Here is a 27,971-nt window from a genome sequence, read left to right as displayed (position 1 = left end):
GTGGCAGCCTGGCGGGGTTTTATTTTTTTTATTTTTCTTTAAATATTTGTTGCCAGACTTCGTATAGGAGCAAACTTCTTCACAGCACCACGAGCCATCTACTATTCAGAATAGGAAGAATAAGACGAGTAGAGGTGAAACCTAAGCACAGAAGAGCAGGGAAAAGCACCAAGATGCATAGCTTGACAGATGGGATACAATACAGAGTCCATAACTTAATCATAAAAAATATATATGTATATATCCATCATGTAGAACTTTATGGATTTTTTTTTTTAAGATACATATTTTTTTCTTTTGAACAGATATTTTCAGGCGGGTGATTTTTTTTTTGTTATTTTTAAAGTCTTTTTTTTTTTTTTTAAAGAAATTTCAAAGTTGTGCCAAACACATCTGGATCAGCGAACACAACGGGAGAGAGAGAGAGAGAGAGCGCGAGACCGGTCTGTACGTCTCAGGAAAAGAAAAGTACACCAACACTTTGTCTTGGAACCACAAGCAAAGAGCTGCATTCGTCAGAACTCAAGCGACTGAACCAGACGCCAACTCCAGTTTATACATGAATGTACAGCCGTGCGGCCCGGAGCCCCCCCGGCGCACGGCCCACGCACGCGGGCGCACACACACGGACACGCGCACACACGCACGCACGAAACAAACGCCAGGAGAAAGAGAAATCAAAACCCGAAGACACGCCAAAAGAAAGGAAACACCTTCAGTAAAAGAGTTAACAAAAACCTCCATAAAACAAGGCACATCCTTTGTGTTCTTAACTGTGTAAAAATAAAGAAGTTACACTGAATCCGAACAGAAAAACCCAAACAGAACTGTTTGCACGTACCTTCCAACGAGAGAAAAGGTATATAGTTGTGCTACTCTTAGAATGAGTTTGCCACAAGACACACAGCTTAGTATAATCTAATAGGTTTTCTCAAGCTAAAATCCAGTTTCTCTTGATTTTTTTAAACTGCTTTATATATAATTGCTAATATTTTTAAATCTTTTAAATATATATTTGTTAAAGTTTATTTTTTATTATTTTTGGGGGTGGGGGAAATCTGTTTTATATCTTTTTTTTGTTTTTCTTCCCCTCCAATAAATTAATACTTCTTTATAGCTTATTACTGTCCTTTCCCCGCCGGGGCGGGGGCAGCGAGCGGGGTGGGCGCCGGGCCGCAGCCGCTGCCCCTGCCTGCCCCGCGCCCCAGGAACAGGACTTCTGCTGCCGATTTGCAACCGAAACAACCAAAAACACCCGCCCCGTCCCCAAAGCGGAGACGCCAAGGAGCGAGCACCAACGCCGGGCCGGGGCCGGGCGCGCCGCAGCGGGTCCCGCACCGCCGAGCAGCCCCCCGCCCGCCGTGCTCACGCCAGCAACAGCCAACGAAAGAAAAAGAATAGTTAAAAAAGAAAGAAAAAGAAAGAAACGGAAGTCCATTTGCGCAGCCGGCCTCGCCACCAGCCCAGCTGCACCGTGGCCGGGAGGGGAGCGGGGCCGCGTTGTGCTACATGGGGGCCACCGGCCGCCCCGGCCCCGGCGCCGCGCTGCACCGGGACGGGATGGGACGGGACGGGATGGCCAGGCCGGGATGGCTGCACCGGGACGGCACCGCCGGGACCGCTGCACCGGGACAGCAACACCGGGACGGCTGCAGCGGGACAGCTGTACCGGGATGGCACCGCCGGGACGGCTGCACCGGGACAGCAACACCGGGACGGCTGCACGGGGACAGCACCGCCGGGACGGCTCGGCCCGCAGCCCACGTGGCAGGTAGGTAGAGACAAAAAGAAAACCCAGACCCCCCCCCCAAAACCCGGTGACGAGGAGGGCGGTGCGGTCTGGATCGTGTTGCTTTGTTTCTTCTGCTGCTTTTTTTGTTTGTTTGTTTTTTGCTTCTGCAAAGTGGAGTCCTGCCGGAGGCTTGGCGGGCGCCGAGCCCGTGAGCACAATCCTGAGGTATCTTCTTCTTTGTGCAAACCCCGAGGGACGGGAGGTGCGGAGGGGACGGGCTGTACAGCGGGGACGGCGGGGCCGGGGCCGCGCGGCGCTGTGCCCCTGTGCCCACGTGAGCCCTGAGGTTGGCCGGGGCCCGCCGCCCCTCACTCCAGCATGGCGTCCAGCTGGTCCGCCAGGTCGTCGAACATGCTGCCGATGTCGTCCAGGATGCTCACGGTGCTCTTCGACTCCCCGGCGGAGCTGGGGCGAGCCACGGAGCCGGCTCAGTGCCGTGCACGGTGGCCGGCGGCTCCCCTACACCCCCCACCACAGCACGATACCCTGCCCCGGGGGTCCCTGTGTGCTCCAGCCCCAAGGTGCTCTGGCACGGTGTCCCTCAGCCCCATGGCGCTCCAGCACGGTGTCACCCAACGTCCCCCCGTCCCGTGGTGCTCTGGCACGGTGTCACCCAACGTCCCCCAGCCCTGTGGCACTCCAGCAGTGTCCCAACAAGGATCTCCAACCCCATAGCACTCTGGTGCAATGTCCCAACCAGGTCCCCCATCCCTGTGGTGCTCTGGCACGGTGTCCCAACCAGGTCCCCCATCCCCACGCCGCTCCGGCGCAGTGTCCCCCCAGCGTCCCCCACTCCAGCGCAGCCCACGTCCTGCAGCCCATTCGCACGGCCCCACCACCCCGGGCGGTGACACCTGCAGCCTCGCGAGCCCCGTCGCCCCCACCCTGCCCCTGCAGCCCCTCCCCGGGCTCCGGCGGCATCCCCAGCTCCCCCCCACCCCATGTCACCCGTCCCCGCGCCCGCCGCCGCCCTTACTCTGCCGCCTGGCCGTCCTCCTGCTTGATCTTCTCCTCCACGGCCTGCAGCGCGGCGGCCAGGGAGGCGCTGGTCTCCTCCAGCTTCTGGTGCGCCATCTCGGAGCTGGCGGCGTCGACGGAGGGGCCGGCGATGGCGGAGCGCGGCGGCTTCACCGGCACCTGCTGGGGCGGCCCGCCGGGCGAGAGGGGCTTGGCGGGGCTGGAGCAGAGCGAGGGCGGCGTGCTCGAGGGCTTGGCGGCGGCGCCCAGCTGCTTGGCGGGCGACGGGGACGGCGTGGAGCCGGCGCTCACCGACTGGATGGCGGCGTGGGGCTTGGGGGGCTTGGGCGCCGTGGGGGGCGGCACCGGCTTGGGGGACACGGGGGGCGGCGTGCCGTGGGCCCGCTTCACCTCTGCGGAGAGAAGGGGGCGGCCGTGGGGCGAGGCGGCGGAGCCGGGGGCGGACCCCGGGCCGCGGGCGCCCGCCGGGCACCTACCTGGGCTGCCGGGGCCCGGCGCCTTCTTGGGGGCCGGCGGCCCGGGGGCTTTCGGCGCCGGCTGCGTCAGCACCGGCTTGGGCGACACGGGCGGCTTGAAGGGCCTCTTGGGCTCGGCGGCGGGCGGCGGGGCGAGCTCGGGGCCGTCGGCGGGCGGCGGGGTCGGCGGCGGCTCGGCCGCGCCGGGCTCAGCCCCCGGCCGCCGCTTGATGGTGCCGGTGCCGTTCTGGTAGACGGCGAGCGGGGAGGGCTCCAGCGCCGGCTCCTTGTCCTTGGCCTTGGGCCGGCGCTTGACGGTGTCCGACTCGGTGAGGATGAAGCGGACGCTGTCCTGCTGGCTCTGCTTGGCCCGGATGCGCCGCTTGAGCGTGGCGCTGGCCTCCACCTTGGCCAGGTCGCCGTGGCGGTGGCCGGGCGGCAGCCCCTCGCCCGCCTCCGGCCGGGCCGGCCCCAGGGGCCGCGGCCGCGGCTTGATGGTGAGGGCACCCTCCTCGGCGAAGGGCAGGCCCTCCGAGGAGCCGTCGCGCGGCGAGCCCCCGCGCTCGGCCCGCGGCCGCTCCGCCGGGCCCTCCGCCCCCGTGTCCGACTTGACGCTGTCGGAGCGCTCCCGGCGGGCCGCCGCCACGAGCCCGGTGACGGGGCCGCTGATGGTCCGGCGCCGGTTGACCACCTCCCCGTCCAGCCCGATGGCCTCCTTGTGCTTGACCGTGGCCAGGACGGTGGCCACGCGGGCCCGCTCGGGGCTGCCCGGCGGCGGCCCCGGCTGCAGGTAGTAGCCGTTGGGCCCCTTGGCCGGCCCCGGCCCGCCAGCCCCGTGCGGCTTCTGCAAGGCCAGGGCCCGGGCGCCGCCGCCGATGGAGGACATCTCCAGCATGGCGGCGATGCTCTTCACGCTGCCCGCGCTGCCCGTGTCCACGCTGCCCCCCAAGTCGCTGGCCCGCCGCTGCTCCCGGTAGCTCCGCCGGGCCTCGTCGTCCTCGCCGGCGGGGCCGGCCGCCGCCTCGCCCTCGCCCTCCTTGGGGAAGTCCTCGGCCATGCTGGCGCTGGACATGGCGGAGCTGGAGCGCTTGGGCGGCGGCGGCGGCGGCCCCTTCTTCTTGGGGCGCACGGCGAAGGACTGGCTGCGGTTGACGTTCTTGTCGGCGCCCGGGGGGGCCCGCACCGAGTGGCTGCGGCCCACGCGGCGCTGCACCGTGGCGTAGGGCCCCGCGTCCGGCACCAGCAGCTCGTCCCGCTCCTGCTCGCTGTCGGAGACGGCGTAGCGGTTGAGGCTGTGCGCCCGCTTCTTGGGCCGCCCCGGCTCCTCCTCACCCTCGCCCGGCGGCGGCAGGCAGAGCACGGGCACCGACACGGGCAGCGCGGGCCCCCCCGGCGGCGGCCCCTCGCCCTCGGCCGGCTGCGGCAGCACGTAGGCGAAGCCGCGGTGGGTGGGCGACTGGGGCAGCGAGCGGGGCGACACGGGGCGCTCGGCCTGCGGCAGCAGCTGCGGCGTGGGCTTCACCTTGGCCGTGGCGTGGGGCACCAGCAGGCTCTGGGGCGAGGCGGGCCGCGGCTTGGTGGGGGTCTGCGGCGGCGTGAAGCGCCCGGCGGCCGAGGGCGGGAGGGACTGCCGCGGCTTGCCGGGCACCGGCGGCACGCTGGCCCGCTTGACGGTGTGGCCGTGCCGCAGGGGCCGGACCTCCTTGGGTGGCCCGGGGGGGCCCTCCTTGGCCTCCTCCGCCAGGTACTCCTGGCTCTTGGAGATGGCGGCGCTGGGCGCCTTGGGGCCGTCGCCCAGCAGCTCCTGTGAGCTGCTCATGTGCTTGGCCCGGCTGCCCAGGCCGCTGTCCGGCGCGTGCCGGCCCGAGGGCGAGCGGTAGCCCGAGGCCTCCCGCCCGTGGCCCACGTGGTTGGCCTGCTTCTCGGGGGGCTCCTCGGGGCCCTCGCCCGAGCCCGTCATGGCCACCTGCAGCTCGTTGCTGAGCTCGCTGTCCTGGAAGGTGGTCATCTTGGGCGACTGGCACTCGGGCGGCTCCGGGGGCGGCGACTCGATGGCCAGCACCTCCGGCGACGGCGGCGGCCCCTTCTTCTTCAGCGTCCCCGACTCGTACTTGCCGAACTCGGCCCGCTGCAGCTCCGCCAGCTTCTTCACCGCCAGCATCAGCTTCTTCTGGTGGCCTGGGGACGGCACGCGGCGTCAGGGGGGCCACGGCGAGGGCCGGCCCCGGATGCCGAGCCACGGCCGAGGACCGGGGAGAAGCCGGGGCGCGCGGCAGCGAGGGGCTGGGCCTTACCCAGCTTGGTGATGCCGATCTCCTGCAGGTCCTCCCACGTGATGTCCGTGATGAAGTCGATGTTCTCGTAGCCGTTCTCCACCAGCACCTTGTAGTACTGGGAGAGGCCGATCATGGAGAGCCACAGGGCCAGGTTGGCCTGCGCGGGAGGACGAGTTACAACCCGCCGACGGCTCTCGGCCGCCCGCTCGCACGGCTTGGGCTGGGCACCGACACCGTGGTGCACCCGGTCCCACGCAGCTGCCTCCTCCAGCCAGGATGGGCCCCGGGGGTTCCTCCATCCCCAGGTCGTCCCTTTGCTCCCAGGACCCCCTGGACCACTTCCAGCCCCCTTCCCGGGGCAGGTCGCCCCCGGCCGCGCCGGCACGGGGTGGGATGTCGCGGAGGGACACGCAGTGCCACATCCAAGCGGCGACGGCTGGCGCCAGCCCCCGAGCTGTCAGCAGCCGGGATGCGCGCGCAGCGCTGGGAGCCGTGGGATGCGGGCACCATCTGGGAGCGGGAGCCAGCGCCTGGCGTCACCTCCCCCCGCGCACAGGGCTGCGGGGACGGGGACGGGCCGGGGGACAGCGGGAGGGGGCCCGGGCAGGTCCAGGGACCGGCGCAGCCCTTACCGGCTTGTACTCCGGGAGCCACTCGGGGATGTTGAGGTTGTTGATCTCGGAGGCGATCTTCTTGCGGTGCCCCGGCTTGGTCACGCCGATGGCCGTGAGGTCCTAGGGCGGAGAGGGGGGTCACCGCCAGCGGCCCGGCCCCGCGCCCCGCGCCCGGGCCTGGCCCCGCGGCCTCACCTCCGGCGTCATGCGGCTAATGGTGGTGATGTCGTAGCCGGCGTTGATGAAGTTGGGCGCGTAGAGCTGCAGCTGGAACTTGCACAGCCACTGGTACACGGCCTCCGAGCTCTGCGGGGGGCACGGCTCAGGGCTGCCCCCGGCTGCAGCGGCCGGGCCACAGCTCGCGGCCGGGTTGCGTTTGCAGCCGTCCCGCGGAGGCAGCGCCATGGGGGAGCCCGGGGCTCCCGGCTGCTCCGGGGTGCGCGGGATGGGGACCCCCGGCACGGCCGGCTGCCCCGGACCTGTGCGTGCGCTGGCGGCAGGCTCCGGCTTGGAGCTGGCACCGAGCGGGACCGCTCGGCCCCGCGGCTCGGGCCGCCCTGCATGGCACGTCCCAGGGGACAGGCGCGTCCCCGGGGCCGGGGCGGTGGGAGGCTGGTGCAGCTGGCGGTGGCCCCGGCAGCCGCAGGGATGATTCACGCCGGTGACTCACGGCTCCCGCACGGCTGCAGGATGCACAGCGAGGCCGGTGCACGGCGAGGGCCGGTGCATCGTGAGGGTCCGTGCACGGCAAGGCTGGTGCACGACGAGCCCAGTGCACGATGAGGCCGGTCCACAACGAGGGCCGGTGCAACGGTGAGGGCTGCCCTGCAGTGCTGTGCTCCCCCCCCAGCTCCCCGCCAGACCCCCCCAGCTCCCCTCCCGCGCTCTGCCCAGCCCCGCGCTCACCTTCCCCTCCGACACCGGCTCCATCTTCTTCAGCTGCTGCTCGGCCGGGGGCTGCGGGGCGTACGGGGAGCTGGCCACGCTCTGCGTCCGCGACGAACCTGGGGCGGAGAGGGACCCGTCAGCACGAGGCCGGGGCGGGCACGGCGGTGCCATGCCAGCACCCAAGCCGGGCCCTGGCCTCGGTGGGGTGAGGGCTGCCGGGCCCCGCTGCATCCCGTGAAGGCGTTACGGCCCCAGTGTGCACGAGCCGGGTCCCCGTGCTGCGGCCCCCGGCGGCTGCTGGGCTCCCCCGAGCTCCGGGCGCTCCGTGCGGGGGCAAAGCTCCTGCGCGGGAGGGTGCCGGCGCTGGGGAGGGGGGGGAGCGAGGCACCCGCAGCCAGGCTCACCCGGGGCATCGCAGCCAGGCAGCACCTTGCACCGGGCCCAGCCGGCCCCAGCGCTTCACGTTCCCCAAGGCCGCGACCTGAGCGGCTCCAGCTGCCCAAAGCCACCAGGCTCTGCTCCTCCAGCTGTGCCGCAAACCCCGGCGTTGCCACCCGCTGTCCCCTCTGGCGAGGACCCCGGCTGGGGACAGCAGGCCCTGCACAACTGCCCCATCCTCGTCACCCCGCTGGAGGGGCCCTGGTAGCCCCATGGCTCCCACCCAAAGGCTGGCCACCGCTGGCAGCCGTCACTGGCCCCAAGGGGCCCCAAGGGGTCCCAAGGGGTCCCAAGGGGTGTCTGGGAAGCTCTGCTGGAGCTTTCCCTCGGACGGACAAGAGCGACCCTCTCCCCCTGCTGCAGTGTGCAACCCCTTCATGGGTGCATCTCCCTGGCGTGTGCATCCTCCTCGCGTGTGCATCCTCCTCGCGTGTGCACCCCCTCAGGGGTGCATCCCCCCAGCGTGTGCACCCCGCTCATGGGTGCAACTCCTCACAGGTGCATCCCTTGGCATGTGCACCCTCCTCATGTGTGCACCCCATCATGGGTGCATCCCCCCGGTGTGTGCATCCTCTTGGTGTGTGCACCCCACCATGGGTGCATCCCCTCAGGGGTGCATCCCTTGGCGTGTGCATCCTTCTCCGGTGTGCATTCCCCCCCCAGCGTGTGCACCCCCTCACGGCTGCATCCTCCTTGCGCGTGCACCCCCAGTGCGTGCACCCCCAGTGCGTGCATCCCCCTCGCCTGTGCCTCCCCGCACCCCCGGCCCCCCCGGCGCGTGCCCCCCCCGGCGCGTGCATCCCCCCCGTGAGCATCGCCCACGTGCACGTCCCCCGCGCAGGCAGCGGCGGATCCCGCATCCCGCCGGCCCGGTGCCGGGGGGGGGGGCCGGGCTGGAGCGCCGCCGGCCCGCGCCCGCCCGCCCGCCGCCCCCCGCCGCCCCCACTAACCGAGGCAGGAGAAGGCCTGGCAGCAGCCGAAAGGCGAGAGAGTCATTTTTAACCCCCACGTTTCTCTTCTGGCAACCGGTGCCGTGGCAATAATAATAATAATAATAGAAAAAGAAAGAAAAAAAAAAAAGGCCGCTCCCGGCGGGGCGGCGAGCGCGGGCGGCCGGGCGCTACGGCTGCGCGCGGCGGGGTGGCCGGGCGCCACGCACCTGCGGGGACGTCCTGCGCCTTGGCCGGCCCATCGCCCACGGAGCTCTCCTGCGCAGAAGCCTTCTGGGAGAGGACCGTCGCCAGCAGCTGAAAAAACACACGGCGGAGAGGGGGAGCGGAGGCAGCAGTGAGGCGGGGGGCGGCGGGGGGCCGTGGGGGCCGCGGAGGGCCGGGGCCGCGATGCTGCCGCTGCTGCCGCCGCCGCCGCTGCCGCGCTGCAGCCCGGAGGCGCGGGCGGGCAGGGAGGGGCACCGCGGCACGGCGGCGGCGGCGGGGAGAGCGGCACCGCTCGCAGCACAGATGGTGCCTCGCGGGCGGCGGGCGCCTGCGGCTCCGCGACGCTCGGCGAGGGCTGCCAGCGGGCCACGCGCAGCGGGCGGCGGGTGCGGCGTGCACGGCACAGCGGGCAGCGCGCCACGGCCACCGGCACTGGGCAGCGTGCAAGGGGCAGCGTGCAGGGCGCAGCGTGCAAGGGGCAGCGTGCAAGGGGCAGCGTGCAGCGCGCAAGGTGCAGTGGGCGCGGGGCAGCGTGCAGTGCAGAGAGGCACCCGCAGAGAGGCAGCAGAGCTACACGACCGCGGCCTCCGCCGGATGCTGCGCTGCCGAGGGGCCTGCGGCCTGGGCAGCGACGTGCAGGGATGCGCAGGGATGTGCAGGGATGCACAGGGACATCCTAGGATACGCAGGGATGCACAGGGATGCGCAGGGACGTGCAAGGATGCACAGGGAGGTGCAAGGATGTGCAAGGATGCAAAGAGACATGCAGGGATGCACACAGATGTGCAAGGACATGCAAGGATGCACAGGGATGTGCAGGGACATGCAAGGCCGGGCACAGATGCACAGGGACAGGCATGGATGCACAGGGATGGGCAGGCCCCACGGGGTGACGGGGCCACCAGGAGAGCAAACTCCTGCCGCGCAGCCGGCGCCGGGGGGGATGCAGGCCACCGCGTGCCGTCGCAGGGCCCCGGCCGCAGCCTTACCTTGACGCCCTCGGAGGCGGCGTGCAGGGCGTGCGCCCCGCTGCCGGCGCTCTGCCCGCTGCCCGAGCTGCGGGCGCTGGCCGCGCTGCCCGTGCTGCCCAGGCTGCTCCGGTCGCCACCTGCGCGCGGGAGCGGAGACGCCGTCAGGGTCACCCGGCCGCACCGCGCCGCCGGGGCCGCGCGCACCCGGGCCGCCCGCCCTACCTGCGAAGGGTTTCCGCAGCACCCAGATCTCCTCGGCGGGCGCCGGCGCGGCGGCCGAGCCGCCCTGCGAGGGCGAGAGGTGCGACGGGCTCACGTCGGCCCCGCGGGAACCTTGGGGCAGAGCGGAGAGAGCGGCCGTGAGCCGCCCGCCGGGCCGGCCCCCGAGCGTGGGGCACGGGGCAGCGGCGGCCGCGCCGGCGGCACGCGTGGGCTGGCGGCGGCACGGGGCGCGAGGTGCGGCACGGCTCCCGGAGCACCCCGACAGCACCCGCCCCGGCACGCTGCTCGCGGGGCCGGCCGTGGCGGCAGGCAGCGGCAAAGGCAGGGCGCACGGCACGGCGCGGCACGGCGGACCCGCTGCAGCTGCTATTTTTATGCATTAAGGCTCTCCGCGGCGAGCGGCCGCGCTGGCGCGCGGGGCCGGTGGCGCAAGGTGATAAATCCGCCGCGAGCTGGAAAGCAACGACGGCGGCTCCCCACGGCAGCTCCCGCCGGCCGGGAGGCACCGGCTCCGCGCGAGCCGCGACCGCCGAGGCGCGGGAGCAGCCGCCCCGGGAAGCCCTCGGGAAAAGCCCTGCTTGCCCTTCCCACCGCCGGGGCAGCTCGGGGCGAGCAGGAAGCGCCACCGGCCCGGTGCCCCCGAACGCAGCGGAGCGCCCGGCCCCGCTCCCGCACATCCCGCGGACCAGCACGGAGCCGTCCCGACCGCAGCACCGCTCCTGCCGCCGAGCTGCTTCCCGCAGCGAGTGCCGCAGTTCCCGTGCACGGAGCAGCACGGCGGCACCCCGGCTGCAGCGATGAGGGATGCTCGCCGCGTGCCGGACGCCGCTTCCCGGCCAGGACGCTGCATCCGCGCGGGCCCAGGTGCCCTGGCACTGCCGCAGCCCCGGCGCTCGTGTCCTACCTCCCCGGCTACCGCAGCACGACCCGCCGTCGCGCCGGGGCCGAGCGCACGCGGCCGGCCGGGGGGACGGGACGGGACGGGACGGGACGGGACGGGACGGGACGGGACGAGCCCGCAGCCCAGCCACGCGCCACGCTAACGCTGCCGCTGCTCTGGCGAGGGAAGTGCAGGGGAGGGGGCCGCCGGCATGCACACGCACCCACACGCGTGCACACGCCTGCACGCACACACGTCTGCATGCACACACGCACACATACCTGCACGCACACACGCACACACCTGCACGCACACGCCTGCATGCACACCCACGTGCATGCACACACCTGCACACACATATGCATGCACATGCCTGCACGCACACGCCTGCATGCACGCACACGCATGCACTCACACATGCATGCACGCACCTGCACACCCGCCTACATGCACACACACAAACACACCTGCACACGCACACACCTGCATGCACACACACACACACACACACACACACACGTACACGCCTGCATGCACACGCACGCACCCGCGTGCAAACACACGGCAGGCACCAAGGCAGAGGGGAGAGAAACCAAACAGAAAGAAAAGAATAAATATACACATTAAAAAAAAAAAACCAAACAAACAAAACCGAAAGAAATCCATCGCAAGTATGAAGCGAGCGGTGAACTACCTGGTCCGTAACGCGGCTCGTCGGCACTGCTAGGGGAGAGCCTGCGATAGCCAAAGGAACTGAAAAGAGTCTGATGGGAATGTGGTGGTGGAGGTGGAGGTGGAGGCAGGGAATGGAACGGATGGGACGAGGCGTCACCGTTTAGCACAGCAGCCCCGAAAGCCGGGAGCGGGATCTTTTGGTACTGTTGGGGGATTGTTACAGTCTCCCATGAACCTGATAACGAAACATAACAAGAGACAAAATGAAAAGAATCAAAATAATAGAGACAAGTCCAGTGCCACCAAAAAGAAAAAAAAAGAAAGAAAAGAGGAAGAACGAAAGAAAAAAGCAGCAAACGAAAGAAGCGGGCGAAGAAATGTGGAGAAGCCGGAACCGAGACCCAACCGGTGCGGACGGAGGAGCAGGGGGGTGGGGGCGGCTGGGGGCTCGTGGCAACGGCACCGGCACAGAGCCCGGCTGCAGTGGCAGTGCCGCGTGCCCGGGCGGCACAGCCCCGGAGCGGAGCAGCCGCCGCGCCGCCTCCCCGGCACGAGGCCCCGGCGCGCATCCTCTCGGCGCGGCACCGCGTTGCACGGCCTCCTCGCGACACGGAGCTCAGCACCCTCGCCAGCACCGCGCCGAGCCGGCCCCGCGGCCGAGGGTCGGTGCTGGGTGCCCGAGCCGGTGCACGGGGCAGCGCGGCCCCCGCAGCAGCCCTCCGCGGCGAGCGGCCGCCGGCTCCCTCTGCATCCGACCCAGTGACGCCGTGTGCTGCCCGCACCATGGGAACGCTGCCCGCGATGCGGGACCGCCGCGTGCCGCCGCGTGCCCGTCCACGCGCTGCCTTTGCCCGCTGCCTGCCAGGGCGCCCCGGAGCCGGCCGGGCCCCGCGGGAACGTCCCTGCTCCGACCCGGCCCGGGGTCCGGCACCCCCCGCCAGCCCCATGCACCGACGGCCCCGGCCCCCGCACGGCGCCTGCAGCCGGCCGGTGCAACGGGGGGCTCCCGGGGCGGAAGCAGCCCCGCGCCAGGGCCGGGGGGGGGTGGGGGGGGTATTTGCCTGTTCGCTTGCTTATGGCTTCGACGAGGCTGGAGGGGAAGTAGCCCACGCGGTCGTTGCCGGTCCGGTTGTCGTGGATGCAGCCCTTCCAGTGCCCGTCCGCGTGCTGCTCCAGCACCTGCGCGGGAGCCGGCGTGAGACAGGCTGCCTGCATGCAGCGGGGACCCCCCCCCCAGGATGGAGACCCTCCCCTGGGACAGAGACCCCCCCCCCGGTGTGGCACTCACGGTGATGACGTCCCCCGCTTTCACGTTGAGGCTGGTCAGGTCGTAGTTGTTGCAATAGTCCTTGACGGCCCTGACCTGCAGCGCGGCGGAGGCGTCTGCGGGGACAGAGCGGGCGGCGTGGTGGCAGTGCCCCCCCGGCCCCCCCAGGCAGCATGCCGGCACCCGCCGGGAGGCCACGGGGATGGGCGCAGGCACTCACCCCGCAGCATCTGCTTGATCTCCTTGCTGGCCTGGCTGGTGGTGAACTGGTTGACGATGTCCAGCGCCGTCTGGTTGTAGGTGTTCCGGACGTGGGCGTTGATCCCGCTCTGCAAGGGCGTGCACAGGGCTTGGGACAGCCCCCCCCCGCAGCCCCCCCAGCCCCCGGGGGCACCGGGACGCTCCGGCACGGCACGGTGCGGCGGGGCCCTTACGTCCAGGAGGAGCCGCACCACGTCGGTCTTGCCGCACAGGGCGGCCTCGTGCAGCGCCGTGCCCGCCTTGGTCTGCCGGTTGATGTCGATGCCGGCTTGCAGCAGCAGCCTGCGGGCGCACGGGGAGGTCGGCGCCGCGCCGGCACGGCATCGCGGGGGTGTCACCGCCGCGGCACCCGCCGCCGCCCCGGCGCTCACCGGATGATGTCGATGTGGCCGTTCTTGGCCGCCAGGTGCAGGGGGCTGGTGCCGTTGGGGTCGGTGGCGTCGCCGGGCTTGGGCTCCAGCAGGGCCGCGCACATGTTGCTGTTCAGGAGCAGTTGGACCACCTGGATCAGCAAACACAGACGGAGCAGGGCTGCAAAGACAGCTCAGCTGCCGGCCGGGGCTCCGGGGCCCAGCCCGGCCACGCCGCTGCGGGGCGGCCCCCGGCCACGGCAGCCCCACGGCCCTGCTGGCCGCGGTGGCCCCATGTCCCCACCGGCCCTGTGTCCCTGCATCCCTGCATCCCCACCAGCCCCGGTGTCCCCATGTCCCTGCCAGCCCCATGTCCCCGCATCACTGCATCCCTGCCAGCCCCAGTGTCTGCACGTCCCCACCGGCCCTGTGTCCCTACCAGCCCCACGTCCCTATGTACCTGCCAGCCCCAGTGTCCCCATGTCCCTGCCAGCCCCGTGTCCCCACATCCCTGCATCCCCACCAGCCCTGGTGTCCCGATGTCCCCCCCTAGCCCCACATATCCGCCAGCCCTGGTGTCCCCATGTCCCCGCCAGCCCCAGTGTCCCCATGTCCCCACATTCCTGCATCCCTGCCAGCTCTGGTGTCCCCACATCCCCACCAGCCAGGGTGTCCCCATGCCCCCGCTGGCCCCAGTGTCCCCATGTCCCTGCTGGCCACATGTACCCACCAGCCTCAGTGTCTCCAGCAGCCCCAGTGTCCCTGCATCTGTGTCAGCTCCATATCCCCACGTCCCTGCATCCCTGCCAGCCCCGTGTCCCCATGTCCCCACCAGCCCCATGTCCCCACATCCCTGCCAGCCCCGTGTCCCCATTTCCCCGCCAGCCCTGTGTCCCTACCAGCGCTGGCCCCTGCATCCCCGCAGCCCCATCCCCGCAGCCCCGCAGCCTCCCCCGGGCAGGAAGCTCTCCCGGCCCAGCAGCAGGCACATCCCAGGCGAGGGCAGCGAGCGCCCGCCGGCCTCCCACCCTCCCCCCGCCGCCCCGCTCCCCTCGGGGGGGGCCCGGCCTTGCACGACTTACCCCGACCCGGCCAAACTCGCAGGCCAAGTCCAGCGGCGTCTTGCCCGAGTTGTCCATGATGCAGGGGTTGGACTGGTGCTGCAGCAGCATCTCGGACTGGGGGCGAGAGGGAGGCCTGAGCGGGCGGCGAGCGCCCCGCGGCCCCGCCGGCAGCCCCCGCCCCGCCGCCCTACCACGTCGTAGTGGCCGTGCTGCGCTGCCAGGTGCAGGGGGATCTGCCCTTCGTCCGAGGGGATGTTCACCGAGGAGCCCGCTTTCAGCACCATCTTCATGGGCTCCTTCTTGCCCTGCCACGCCGCGTAGTGCAGGGGCCGCATCCCTGCGCGCGGGCGGGACGAGCGTGGCGGTGAGCCCCGGGGTGGCGGGGCCTGCAGAGGGGTGCGGGGCGCCCGCCGGGACGGAGCGGCCACCCCTGCACCCCAGCCGGGATGGAGCTGCCTCTCCCCTGCACCCCGGCAGGGATGGAGCAATCCCCATCCGTGCACCCCGTCCAGGATGGAGCTGCCTCCCCCATGCACCCCAGCTGGGATGGAGCCGCCTTTCCCCTGCATCCTGGCCGGGATAGAGCGGCCTCCTCCCGAGCACCCCGGCCAGGATGGAGCTGCCTCCCCCATGAACCCCAGCTGGGATGGAGCAGTCCCCATCCGCGCATCCTGGCCGGGACGGAGCTGCCTCTCCCCTGCACCCCGGCCGGGACAGAGCAGCCTCCCGCCATGCACCCCGGCCAGGATGGAGCAATCCCCATCCGTGCATCCCGGCCGGGATGGTGCAGCCTCCCACCATGCACCTTGGCTGGGATGGAGCAATCCCCATCTGTGCATCCCGGCCGGGATGGAGCAGCCTCCCACCATGCACCCTGGCCGGGATGGAACAATCCCCATCCGTGCATCCCGGCTGGGATGGAGCAGCCTCCCGCCATGCACCTTGGCTGGGATGGAGCAATCCCCATCCGTGCACCCCAGCCGGGACAGAGCAGCCCCCCAGCTGCCCCACGCCGCCCCGTCCCCTCCGCGGCAGCCGCGGGCGCTCGCCTTTATTGTCCTTGATGTCCACGGCGGCCTGTGCCTCCAGCAGCAGGGCGATGAGCTCCGTGTTCCCGTTGAGCGCCGCATGGTGCAGGGCGGAGAACCTGGGGGCCACGGCCGCGTCAGGGGGCTGCGGCCGCCCTGCCAGGCGCCACCCCCCCGCGGGGGGGGCACACGGCCCCGGAGCTGCCAGGGACCCCCCCCAGCCGAGCATCCCCGGGTGCCGGGGAAGGGCTGCTGGCTGCACCGGCGGCTGGCCGAGCCGCGAGGCTGGATGCACCGGGAGAGGCGACGCTTGCTCTCCGCTCCAGCCCTATATTCAGCTATTTCTGGGGCGCTGCATCCGCAGGAGGGGCTTCGCCCCCCCGGGAAGCCCCCGGTGAGTGGCACAGGGCCGGGCAAAGCACAGGGCTGTGCCCAAGGCTGGTGCCGGCAACGCGTCCCCCACGGCTGCGGCCTCCCCGTCTGACCCACTTCTCCCCGGCGGCGGGGGGGCCCGGCCCGGCGGGGGGGCCGGCGCCAGATGGCTGTGCTGCGCGGCGGCCGGCGGGACCGGGAGCCCGGGCATCCCCGCGCACCGGCTGCTCCGGGCTCATCGCGCGCGGGAACGGGCGGCCGGCGGCGCGGGACCTGCCGCGGGGCGACCGCGATGCGACCCGACAGCTCGCTCCTGAGGCTGAGCCCAACCGTCTGCCGGGAAACGTCAGCGCTTCCGCTCCAGCGCCCTGCTCCAGCCGCATCAAGACGGCGCGAGGGCCGGGCACGCGGCAGCGGGGACCTTCAGCCCCGCGGCTCGGCAAGCGCGGCGCAGACGGGGAAACTGAGGCACGGCGCCGGGGGTGGCCGAGCACCCGGGGAGCACAGGGCCCTGCGGCAGCTGCCGATGCAGCCGCAGCACAGCCCGGCCCCCCTGCGCCCCCCCTCCGCTCTGCCGGCTGCGGGAGCCGAGGATGAGGAGGCACCGCAGGCTGCTGCCCGGCTGCGTGTTGCTGGCACGTGCGGCCCCGTTCCCGACCCGCTCCAGCCTCTCCGCTCCCGTGCCGTCCTCCGCGCTCCCCTTGCCGGCTCCGGAGCAGCGTGCCCCCAGCCCGGGGGGCTCGCCATGCAGGGCCGCACCGCGGAAGGGCCCGCGCCGGAGGGGAAGCGGCCTGCCGGGAAGCGGGAACCAGCAATTCCCTCCCGAGAGCCCCCGGAGCTGGACGGCCTCTCACCGGAGAGCTCGGCGCGCTCTCACGGACGCACACGGCTCTCCCGCTCGCTGCACCGGCTGGCTGCACGCCGCCACGCACTGCCCCGCGGCACCCGCACGCCTGCTGGCTCGCTGCACGCTTCAGCGCGTGCACGCCTGCTCGCTTGCACATCTGCTCATTGCACACCATGGCACACACTTGCCTGCTCATTGCACGCCTCGGCACACGATTGCCGGCTCGCTTGCACACCTGGGCACACGCACGCCTGCTCGCTTGCCCAGCTCCTCCTTGCACGCCATGGCACGCGCCTGCCCGCTCGCTGCACGCCTGCTCCCCGCACGCCTCGGCACACGCGGCCGATGGCCCGCTCACCCCGCTCGCTGCACGCCGCTGCAGCAGCACCCGGCGGCACCCGCTCCACCGCGGCCCGTGCGCCCCTGCTCGCTGCGCCCCACGGCACACGCGCCCCACGGCACTGCCCCACGGCACACGCGCCCCACGGCGGGGCTCCCACTCACCCGTCGGTGTCCTGGAAGTTGACGTTGACTTTCTTTGCTGATCCGAGGAGCTCTGGAGAGAGAGGGGGGGGGAAGGCGTGTTAAGGAGGAGCCCAGGACCCGCTGCCTCGCGCTGGGGTGCGGGGCCGCCCGGGAGCCTCCTGCGGGCGCGGGCACGGCGGGAAGCAGGCGGCAGGGCTCGTCCTCCCCGGCCGCACGGCTCACGTCCCGGCCTGCTGCAAAAATCCCACCCCGGGCAGCGGCGGGGCCCTGGGAGGGGAGCGGGCAGAGAGGCCGGCGCGGCCGGGACAAGCCGCCAGCACAGCGAGGCGGGACGGCGCCGCAGCTGCACGCGATTCCCCCGCAAACGCCGCGCGGCTTCTCCGCTAAAGCGCTCTTCCTCGCCCGCCTGAACGAGGAGGAGGAGGAGGAGGAGGGTGGCACAGGGCGGCCCCACAGCGAGCCCCGCACGCCCCGGCTCCGGCCCTGCATCCTCGCACGCATCCCGCGGTCGCCATGGCAACCCCGCATCCCTGGAGGAGGAGGAGGGGGGAGGCCGAAGGGCTGGCGCGGGGCCTGCAGCCGGCAGGGATGACCCCGGAGCCGGCTGTGCCACACAGCTAGTGCACGGCGCTGCTCGGGGATGGTGCCTGCAGCGGCCGGGGGGGCTGCACCCCCCCATCGCCCCCCCCCAGGCGCATGGGGCCGCGTCGCTGCAGCTCCGCAGGGCTCTGGCCGCCGCAGCAGGGCCGGCGAGCAAAGCCAGCCGGGGCCGGAGCCGCTGCGCGCGAGCCGGCGCTTAACTAGGGCTGCTGGGCGCCCGGATCGGATTTTACATTCCCGGCGTGGAGGAGCCGAGCGCCGGCAGCAGAGCGGAGGGGGAGCTGCATGCAGATGAGGCCGCCCGCAGCCCCGGCCGCCCCCGGCGCAGCCCCCCCCCCGGCTCCAGCGGCTCCCACCCCCCCGTGGGCCGCGGTGGCTGCCAGCACCCCACAAAGGGGCCTTTGAGCACCGCTTCCGCCCCCGCCGCCGGCCCTCTCTGGCTGGGCCGAAACGACGGAGACCAAGCGGGGCGGCCCCGGCACCATTTGCTCCCCGGCGCTGCCAGGGGCTCAGAGCCGGCCCGAGCCTGCAGCAACACGTCCCTGGAGGCTGCTCCGGGAGGGCCAGGAGCTGGCCCCGCCCCTCTGCTGGAGCTGGCGTTGATTCTGAAACCTACTGATGGCAGTTAGGGACAGGGACACCCCGTGCCAGCTGGGACTCGTGGTTCTCCTCCAAGCACTCGAGGAAAGCAGCCATCACGCGCAGCTCCCCGGCTGCTCGGTAGCCGCTGGCTCCCCCTCGCCTTGGTCCGCTGCCTGCCACGGATCCCCGCAGCCCCCACCGGGCCGGGCTGGCGTCTCCACGGCCGTGCGGAGGGCCGGGCACTGATTGCAGCCCCATTGCGCTCCCGGCCAGCGTGGCTGCCCCGCTTGGCGCCTCGCGTCAGACGGGAGCAGGGCCAGGCGCCAGCGCCCGGCAGCGTTCCTTCGTTCCGGCTCGGCACCGCCGGCACCGCGGCCCGGAGCTGCAGCACGTTGGGGGGAGCGAGACACCAGAGAGCTCGTTAGCGGCACGGAAATGCGGGGGAAACTCGCCCAACTAACGAGGCGCTCACCTCATTAAAAACACCCACTGCAAGAGGAGAAGAGCGTGACCGGCAGCAGAGGCCGGCTGGTCACCGTGTCGCGCCGCGCCGCGATGCATCTCCTCCCCGGGGCGCCCGGCCCTCCCCGGCGCGGGGCCGCGGCAGCGACGCGCCGGCTCGCAGCGAGCGGGCGTCTGCTCCGAGCAGATGGCTCCAGCCTCCGCCGAATCGACAACCCTGCGCAGCGGGAAAGCCGTCGCGGCCCCCGCGGCAGCCGCCGCCGCCCCCCGGGCCCGGGGAAGCCCCCGCCGGGGGCCCCCATTTTCTCGCCGTTCCCCGTGCTGCAACGCGGGAAGGGCCAGCGGGGAGCAGGCAGCCCGGGGGCCCCTCCCTGCCTGCACCCACCCCGGGGCGCGGAGGTGACCGGGACGGACACGCGGGACCCCACGAGCCCGAAGACGCCGGGTGCCATGGCTCGGGGCAGCCCTGCGGGGCCAGACCTGGCTCCAGGCGCCGCATTCCCACGCCCCACGGTGCCACATTCCCATGATCCCGCGCCCGGGAGCCGCGTTCCCGGGTTCCCATGCTCCCCACATTTCCACATTCCCGCGTCCTGCGTGCCCCACATTCCCACGCCCCACGTGCCCCACGTTCCCGCGTGGGGAAGACGCCCGCGGAGGAGCCGAGCGCCTGTTTCAGTGGGTGAGGGGGGACCCTGCAACGGCATCGCTGCGAGCTGCCAGATAAAGGAAGCATCAAAAATAGCTGCTCTTAATTATATCCTTGCAGACGAGTGCCACGCACACGACGGGTGCCGAACGCGCCCGCCGCGCTGGGAGCCCTGCCGAGAGCGGCGCCGCTTCCCCGTCCGCGCTCCCCGCGCCACCGCGGCAGCCCGGCTCGCTGCTCCCGGCCGCGAGCAGCCCTCCCCGGCACTCAGGCCTTTCTACTCCCGCAGCCGCGGTGGAGCCAAGCGAGGAGCCCCCGGCGCGGGCAGGCGCTAATGAAGCCGTCAGCACCCTGCGATCGGTTTTGAGTGTACGAATAGCACCGGGGAGGCTCGCGGGAGGCTGCCGAGGCGCGCGGAGCCTCGAGGACGCGGCGGCGATGCCCCGGGCCCCCGGCCTGCTGCTGCCACGCTCGCGCAGCGCTGCCGAACCTCGAGCCCTTCCGCGGCAGGGACCCGGCGCCCAGCCGGGCCGGCGGCATCCCGGGACGTCGCGGAGGGTGCTGGGGAGGGGGGGAACCTGGGCGAAAGGCTCCCTCTGCGGGGACGGGGAGCACCGGCCGCTGCCCATGCACGGCCCCGCTGCTGAGCCTGGCCCTGCCGCACGCCCCGGCCTGCGCCCTGCGGCCTGCTCCCCCACAGCTGGACACACCCCTGCCCACCACAGCTGGACATCCACATCCATCACAGCTGGATACACCACCAACCACCACAGCTGGATATACCACCACCCACAGCTGGATACTCCACCCCCCATCACAGCTAGAAATCCCCATCCACCACAGCTGGATACAACACTGCCTGCCACAGCTGGATACAGCACTGACCACCACAGCTGGATACAGCACTGACCACCACAGCTGGAAATCCCCATCCATCACAGCTGGATACACCACTGACCACCACAGCTGGATACACCACCGACCTCCACAGGTGGACAGCCCCATCCATCACAGCTGGATACACCACTGACAACCACAGCTGGATACAGGACTGACCACCACAGGTGGACATCCACATCCATCACAGCTGGATGCACCACTGACAACAACAGCTGGATACAAAACTGACCAGCACAGCCGGACACCCCCATCCATCACAGCTGGATACACCACCGACGACCACAGCTGGATACCCCCTTCCATCACAGCTGGATGCACTACAGCTGGGCAAAGCCCTGCCCATCACAGCTGGATACACCACTGACCACCACAGCTGGACATGCCCATCCATCACAGCTGGATACACCACCACCCATGACAGCTGGATGTCCCTGTCGGACGCAGCTGGATACACCACAGCTGGGCACAGCCCTTCCCATCACAGCTGGACACACCACTGCCCATCACAGCCGGACATGCCACTGCCCATCCCAGACGAAAACCATGCTGACCATCCCAACTGGGCATCCCGCTACTCACCCCAGCTGCACGCACCTCTGCCCGCCACAGCTGGCACCCGCAGCCCATCACAGCTGGGCACCCGTGGCCCGTGCGAGCTGGGCGTCTCTCCGTCCTGCTGCCCATCGCGGGCTGCTCTCCGGACCCCCAGCCCTGCGCGCTGCAGCTCTGAGCGACTCACGGCCCCTGCGGGAACGTCCCCCTCCTCTCTGCCACCGCCACACGGGTGCCACACTCGCCCCACCGCAATGACACGGCGTGGGGACGTCAGGAGGGCACAGGAGCGCCTGCAAAACACAGCTGGCTGCAGCGCGCGGGAGCAGCAACCCTGCGCCCACAGCACGGCCCTCGCCGGCCCTGGGGCCCCAGGTGCTCCGCGGCAGGAGACACTGTCCCACTCGGCCACCCCGCGCCCGCGGTCCCCGACCCGCACCGACCCGGACGCCCGGCCTGGCAGGACCGAGGGGGAGGGCAGGCGCCCGGCCCCTCCGTCCGCCCCGCGCCAGCCGCACGCCCACCGCCTCCCCGCGCGGCTCGCGCTGCTGCTGTTTGCACAGAGCCTTAATTGCACGCCCGCTTTCGCAGCCCGGGCGACGCTACACTGGTAATTTGCAGTAATCGCTGGCTGGAGGGAGCCGCACCAGCAGCACGGCGAGGCCGCGGCGGGAGACGGCCGGGAGCGGGGCCGGAGCCCTCCCGCGACTGCAGCCGGCCCCGGCGTTGCTCCCGGCTGTACCCGGTGCTCCAGCCCCTTTTCCTGCCGCGAGGGCTTAGAGACAATCCCAGGATTTGCGACGGCTGGAACGGAGACAGCCGGGAGACTGGCTGCTGCCGAGCAGTGCGGAGCCGCCGAGCCGCGCTGTAAACAGGCCAGCTGCAATGCAGGAGCGGGGCCGGCTGCCGCTGCGCGCGCTCAGGCGGCTCCGGCATTAACGCGCCGAAATCCTGCGGGGGCCTCGGCGAGGAGGCGGCGCGGCGCCAAGCTCCCGCCGGCCTCCTCCGGAAGGGATCAGCTGGCCGCCGCTGCAGCCGAGAGCGGTCCCCAGCACCCAGCCCTGCGCCCGGCCCCGGAGCAGGCGCTGCCGGAGGCAGCCAGCGGAGCCGGCCACCGGCACGCGGGTGTGCACGGGCACAGGGATGCACATGTGCACAGGGATGCACATGGATGCACAGGGATGCACGGGGGCAGAGGGATGCACACGGGCACAGGGATGCACAGGGATGCACGGGGGCACAGGGATGTGCACAGGCACATGGAGGCACACGGATGCACTTGGGCCCAGGGATGTGTGGATGCACAGGGATGCACATGGGCCCAGGGATGCACATGGATGCACAGGGATGCACGGGGGCACAGGGATGCACGGGGGCACAGGGATGTGCACAGGCACATGGAGGCACACGGATGCACTTGGGCCCAGGGATGTGTGGATGCACAGGGATGCACATGGGCCCAGGGATGCCCATGGATGCACAGGGATGTGCACAGGCACATGGATGCACATGGGCCCAGGGATGCGCACAGGCACACGGATGCACACGGATGCACACGGCCACAGGGATGCACAGGGATGCGCAGAGGCCCACGGATGCACAGGGCACCTGGCTGCACGGGGGCCGAGCTGGGCTGCACAGGGCTCGGGGAGGCGGCACCCACAGCAGCCGTGCCGGCTGCGACCCCAAGCCGCCCGCGGCACCCCGGGGCACGGCAGCCACGAGGCCGCCTCCATCCCTGCTCTAATCGCTTGGCTCCACACCAGCCCGGCGGCAGCGACCTTGCCGGCAAGGCCCAAGGAGACTCGGGGCAGGGCAGAGCTCCCCACGCCGCTGCGGCCGGGCCCACCAGCCCCCCGGGAGCAGCGCGGCGATGCCCCCGGAGCCGCCCGGATCCGTCCCTGCCGCGGGCCGGCGGCACGTGCCCGGGGGAGGCACCGTGGCCGGCGCGCTGCAGCCCCGGCGCCCATTTCTCAGGCTGATTGCTCCTGTCATTGCAGAGCCCAGCGTTAAACACCTCATTTTCTCCTCCCGTATTGAGTTGGAAAATACTATTAACATTTCATTACGGCTTAAAGATCCCTCCTGGCCTGACGCGAGCAGCCAACGCGCCAGGGAGTCGCTCCGCGGGCCGGGCAGGGGCACGCCGGGCAGCCGGGGCAGGCGAGGTGCCGTGGGACGGCGGCAGGCGCGGGGTCTGCGCCCCACACAGCCCCCGGACCCCCGGCTGGAGGAGGAGGAGGAGGAGGAGGAAGAGCTCCGCGGGAACACGTGCAGGCGCAGCCGCTCGGCCGGAGAGGGGCCGGAGCAGCCCTCGCCCGCAGCCGGGCAGGGAGGAGTTAAGGCAGCGCAGGCAGCGCGGCGAGAGGAGCCAGACGCCAGCCTGGCTAGGAGGAAACCGCGCTGGCGAGGGGAAGCGGGGCCGCCGGCGCTCGGGGCACTCCCCGGCATCGCTGCAGCGCCGGCCCGCAGCGCCTTCCCGTGCCCAGCGCCGCACCCCGGGGCCCCGCATCCCGCATCCCGCAGCCCCGCATCCCGCATCCCGCGGCCCCGCATCCCGCAGCGCCGGCGCACGAGCATCCCGCGCAGCCCCTCGGCGCGGGGCCATCGCCGAGACAAAGGGCTAATTGGGGTCAGGCCAGGCGGAGCCAGCGGGAATCCAGGGCAGCCAGGGAGCCTCCGGCTCGGAGTGGAGCCGCTGGCCCAGGGCCCCTCCGCGGCGGCGAGCGGCCCCCGCACCAGCTCCCGGCGCAGGGCAGCAGCAAAGCCCACCGGGGCCGCGGGGAGAGAGCCGAGGGCGCGTTCCCAGGCCGGTGCCCGGGAAGGGAGCTGCCGCCCCGGCATCGCCCCGGCATCGCCCCGGCATCGCCCTGGCCAGGCCTCCCGGCCCTGCTCTCGGCCGGCAGCGGCCGCCAGCCCCGGGGGAGCGCGGCGCTCTGCAGCTGCGACTCCACGCCAGCCGCGCAGAGAGGCAAGAAAACGTAAAATAAATACTTGTCACCCCAGGCTGAGTAATAATCCCCCTCTGGAAGGAAACTTGGCACACGCCAGCGCGCTGCTGGCTGCCAAGTCCTCGCTTGGAGCGGGGCTTCGCGGGCAGGTTATAAACCCTGAGAAGAAGTTTATAGGGAACCGCTGACACATCATTAAAGGAGCAGCAGGAGCAGCGGCCCCGCGCGCCCCGACCACCCCGCGCGGCCCCGGGACGCGTCGATGTCCCCCCAGCCCGCCCTTGGCACAGCCGCCCTGCACTGCGGCTCCCGCGGGATCCGGCCCGGGCATCCTGCTCCTGCGGGACGGCCCCGCTTAGCAGCACCGCGGCCTCATCCTGCACACGCGCTTTCGGCCGGGGCCATCGGCGCGGCCGGCTCCTGCCCCGGGAGCTCGGCTCGTGCTGGAGCATCTGGCTGCGCTGGGGCGGCTGTGTGCGGCCCCCAGCCCCACGCGGCCCCCCCCCGGCTTCGCGGCGGCCCTGCCTTCGCCTGCACGGCAATTGAATTGTAAAATGTCAAAGACATTTCCTAACTGCGCCATATTAGCCCAGTTTTATTAAATACTGTTATCAGAGGAGATTATTAATGCAATCAAACGCAGGCAAAAAAAAAAAAAAAAAACAGAATTAACCGGCAGCCGCGAAGCAGCAGCGTCGGAGCGGACAGAGGCAGCGAGCAAGGGCTCCGCTGGAGCCAGCCCGGATCCTGCCCCGCTGCCGGGATCATCCAGCCCTGGTACTGCCGAGCCGGGTGCCCGGGGCCGGAGGCAGCCGCGGGCCAGAGCGGGGCCGGACCAGCACGTCCCACGCAGCACACGAGCGCGCCCGGGCCCGGCACCGACGCCGCACGCTCGCGCCGGAAAACGCCAAGTCACTACAATTCTTCGAGGTAGCATCCTTGGAGGAGGGGAGCGGGCAGAAAACAGCGTGCTGCCAAAATCCTGCATCTGATTTGCGTAACTTTCAGACAACCTCATCCATTATGGATGGCCGGGAAGCGAGCGCGGTGCCCGCTGCGGCCCGGCCGGCCCGGGAAAACTCCTGCTCCGCAGGCACGCCGCCGGCCCCATGTCGCCATAGCGACCCGCGCTAATTCACGCAGGGATTTCTAAAATCTCATTTTTAAGCCCCCCATGAATAGGATATTATCCAGATAACGGCGCTAAGTTACAAATCTTCCTCGTGCCGGAGAGCAGGGGGAGCGCCGGAGGCTCGCGGGGCGCGACGCAGAGGTCGGACCTGGAGCGCGGTACCCGCCGCCGGGGCGGGACGGTCCAGCTCGGATGCGGGAGCCGTGCCGAGGGCCGTGCCGGGCAGCGGCAGGGCTGCGGGGGCCGTTCCCCCGTCGGCAGGCGGGCCATGGCGCGGGAAAGGCGGGCGACGCAGCGGGGCTTGGACAAGAGGCGATGGGGAGGCGGTGCGGGGAGTGCCCAGCACATCTGGGGGTTGCCATGGCGACGCCAGCTGTGCGCGCCGTGGTCATCGCCAGCGCGGGGGGGACTCGGACCGGGCCCGGCGGCCCCGGTGCTGCACGTGGCTCCGAGGGGCCCCGGGAGCTGGCGGCTGGGTGCACCGGGCTGGGCTGGCCGGACCCGCGGTCGCCACGCCGGTCGCTGCGGCAAGAGCAGCGGCGCCCTCAGGGACGTGGGGGACGTCGTGCCACCCTGCAGGGCACCCGGCACGCGGGGGACCCTGCACCAGCCCCGTGCAACACCCAGCACACGAGGGACCCCGTGCCACCCTGCATGGCACCCGGCACGCGGGGGACCCCACACAGCACCAGGCACGCAGGCGACCCCGCGCCAGCCCTGCCCCGCCGGGGACAGCCCTGCACGGCCGGGGACAAGCAGTGCCACGGCAGCCTGGTGCGGCTGGGGACACGGGGGATGCCCACATCCGGGGAGCGTCATTCCTGGAAGGAAGGGAGGGAAGCGGGGCAGGAGGGGGTGCAGCACCCGCAGCCGTCTCCAGCGCCCAGCGGGCCGGTGCTGCGGGACCCCCCCGGGTGGCACCGCCCCAGGCCCGGGCACGGCAGCGGCCACCCCGGCTCACCCCGCGCCAGGCCGGGGACCTGCCGCTGCATCGGCCCCGCGACGAGCTCGGTCCCCGGCGAACGCAGGGCAGTTAAAGCGCGCAGCGAGGCCGGATACCCACACGGGGATATGCGCAGGCATGCGGCACACACACGAAGACCCTCACGGAGCTGCACACACTCGGCTGCACACACGGAGCTACACACGGAGCTACACACGGAGGAGCTCCATCCAAACACCCCCACGCGGAGCTGCACAAACGCGGACCCGTCCAAACACACATATGCCAGGATACACAGAGAGGCGCGCGCCGCGACGCCTACCCAAACACGGCCCCGCGCGCACGGCCCCACGCAGGGGCACGCGACACGCCGGGGCACGCCGACATGGGCACCGCGGGCGCACACACGCACAGCCCTGCACGCACGCATGCACATGCACGCACACACACACACAGAGCCTGTGCACACACACGCACACACGCACGTCCGCAGACGCCCCCCGGGCCGCAGCCCCCTGCCCCCTCCCGCGCCCCGCCGGGCCCCGCGGACACGGGCTGCTCCCGGCAAGGACGGCGAGGCCGGGCCGGGCCCCCGCGGCCCCCCGCTCCCGGCTGCCGGGGCCGCTCTGCGGGGAGCCGGGAGCGGCGGGCGCAGCGCCGAGCACCGCGCAGCCCGGCCCCCCCCCTCTCCCCCCGCGCCGGGCCCCCGCAGACCCCCCGCGCCCGCGCCGCGGCCCGGCCCCGCCGCACCGGGGATGCTCCGGGCACCGGGGCGCCGCTGCGGGGAACCGGCCGAGCCCCGGCGGCACCGCGCGGGGGGAGCGCGGCCCCGCCGCCCCCCCGAGCCGCCGCCGCCCCCCCCCCCGGCCCCGCCGCCGCCGCCGCCCCCCGCCCCGCCGCCGCCGCGGCGCACCGGGCCCCGCCGCCGCGGCGCTCACTGGCTTTGCCGGGCTTGGGCCTCTGCAGCAGCTTCTGCACGGCGCCCACGTCCTCCGCCTTCACCGCCTGCACCAGCTCCTGGTCCTTGCCCATGGCTCCGCGGCGCTCCGCGGCTGCCGGGGCTCACGGCCCGAGCATCCTCCGCGGCGCCGGCGAGGGGCGGGCGGCGCGGCTCGGCGCGGCTCGGCACGGCGCGGCGCGGCGCGGGCCCCCCCGCCCAGCCCGCTCCGGAGGCGGGGGCGGCGGCGGCGGGCGCCCGGGGCGGGGCGGGGCGCGGCGGGGCGGGGGGCGCCACCGGCAGCGGGGGGGGCAGGGGGGGGGCGGAGCGGGGGCTGCGCACCGGGAGCCCCGGGGGCGGCGGGGCATCCCCCTCCCCGGGGCCTGCTGGACCCCCCCCCGGCGCCCCCCGGCTCGGGCAGCGGCATCGCCAGCCCCGGGCTGTCACCCGTCTCCCGGAGGGTCCCGGGGGCCAAGCCCGTGCCGCCCCCCCAGCACCGCCCCCGCGGGCCCTGCTGCGGTCCCGGGCGCGCAGCCCCCGCGGAGCCCCCGGGGGAGGCAGGTCCCGCGGGGCCGGGGAGCGGCGGGGCTGCCGGGCAGGGCTGGGGCGGCCTGGGCGCTGCAGAGCCCCGGGGGGGTGAGCGGGGGGAGCGGGGAAGCCCGGCCTCGCCGTGCCCGCGCCGGGGGCTCAGCGTGCCCCCCACGGCCCCAGGCCCCCACCCCGGCCATCACCGGCCCTCAGCCCTTGGTGGCTCATACTGGGGAGCAGGCTGGGGCTGGTTTTCAATTCCTTTGAATAAAGCCCTTTTACTGTCTCATTTTCCACCTTTGCAGACGCGATGGCCAGTGACACTCGTCCTCTTGCAGCTTTTTATGGTTTAAATGACGGAGACACTCAAAGAGCGGCGTGTGCCTGGCCATGCCGAGGATGAGGAGGGTGCCGAAGGACCAGCTGGGAAATGGGGCTGGCAGTGCACGAGGCTCAACGTGCTCATGACGCCCAGTAATTGCAGAGTAAATCCATCACCTGCACAAAATTGCACCCAGACTTCTGCTCTCCCAGAGAAGCTGCGGTCTAAAAGCCTTGCCGAGGTCCCACTCTGCAGATGAGCCCTGGGGCCGCTGCTGCAGAGGGCCACCAGCCCGGCCAGCCGCTACGGGCAGGAAGAGCAGCGCTCATCGCGCGGCACCGGGCGGTCCAGCTGCAGCGCGCTGCCGGTCGCACTGCACTGCTGCAGCCCGG

General features: G+C 71.4%; 1 protein-coding gene across 1 annotated transcript; it reads right to left on the bottom strand.

Annotated features, from left to right (window-relative positions):
• Window positions 1-13: 13 nt before the first annotated feature.
• Window positions 14-26,953, bottom strand: CASKIN1 (CASK interacting protein 1). Its single transcript, XM_064520029.1, has 21 exons — window positions 26,731-26,953; window positions 17,040-17,091; window positions 15,338-15,435; window positions 14,480-14,625; window positions 14,307-14,402; window positions 13,246-13,376; window positions 13,048-13,156; window positions 12,834-12,942; window positions 12,635-12,729; window positions 12,408-12,525; window positions 11,366-11,581; window positions 9,792-9,902; window positions 9,588-9,706; window positions 8,601-8,688; window positions 7,022-7,119; window positions 6,311-6,421; window positions 6,134-6,235; window positions 5,520-5,658; window positions 3,247-5,403; window positions 2,769-3,162; window positions 14-2,197 (listed from the first exon to the last, which is right to left on the bottom strand). The coding sequence occupies exons 1-21, from the start codon at window positions 26,822-26,824 to the stop codon at window positions 2,101-2,103; spliced, it is 4,680 nt and encodes a 1,559-aa protein (XP_064376099.1). The 5' UTR covers window positions 26,825-26,953; the 3' UTR covers window positions 14-2,100.
• Between the last annotated feature and the right edge of the window lie 1,018 nt (window positions 26,954-27,971).

The sequence above is a fragment of the Dromaius novaehollandiae genome, chromosome 14 (assembly GCF_036370855.1).
Source record: "Dromaius novaehollandiae isolate bDroNov1 chromosome 14, bDroNov1.hap1, whole genome shotgun sequence".
Classification (NCBI taxonomy): domain Eukaryota; kingdom Metazoa; phylum Chordata; class Aves; order Casuariiformes; family Dromaiidae; genus Dromaius; species Dromaius novaehollandiae.
This window is presented reverse-complemented; position numbering and strand designations above follow the sequence as displayed.

Coding starts and splice junctions, on each gene's coding strand:
- CASKIN1 (XM_064520029.1), bottom strand. CDS start 26,824: ATGGGCAAGGACCAGGAGCTGGTGCAGGCGGTGAAGGCGGAGGACGTG. Junction 13,377..14,306: donor GCGAGTTTGGCCGGGTCGGG/GTAAGTCGTGCA, acceptor TTGCTGATCCAG/GTGGTCCAACTGCTCCTGAA. Junction 12,943..13,047: donor TGGTGCGGCTCCTCCTGGAC/GTAAGGGCCCCG, acceptor ACGCCCTTGCAG/AGCGGGATCAACGCCCACGT.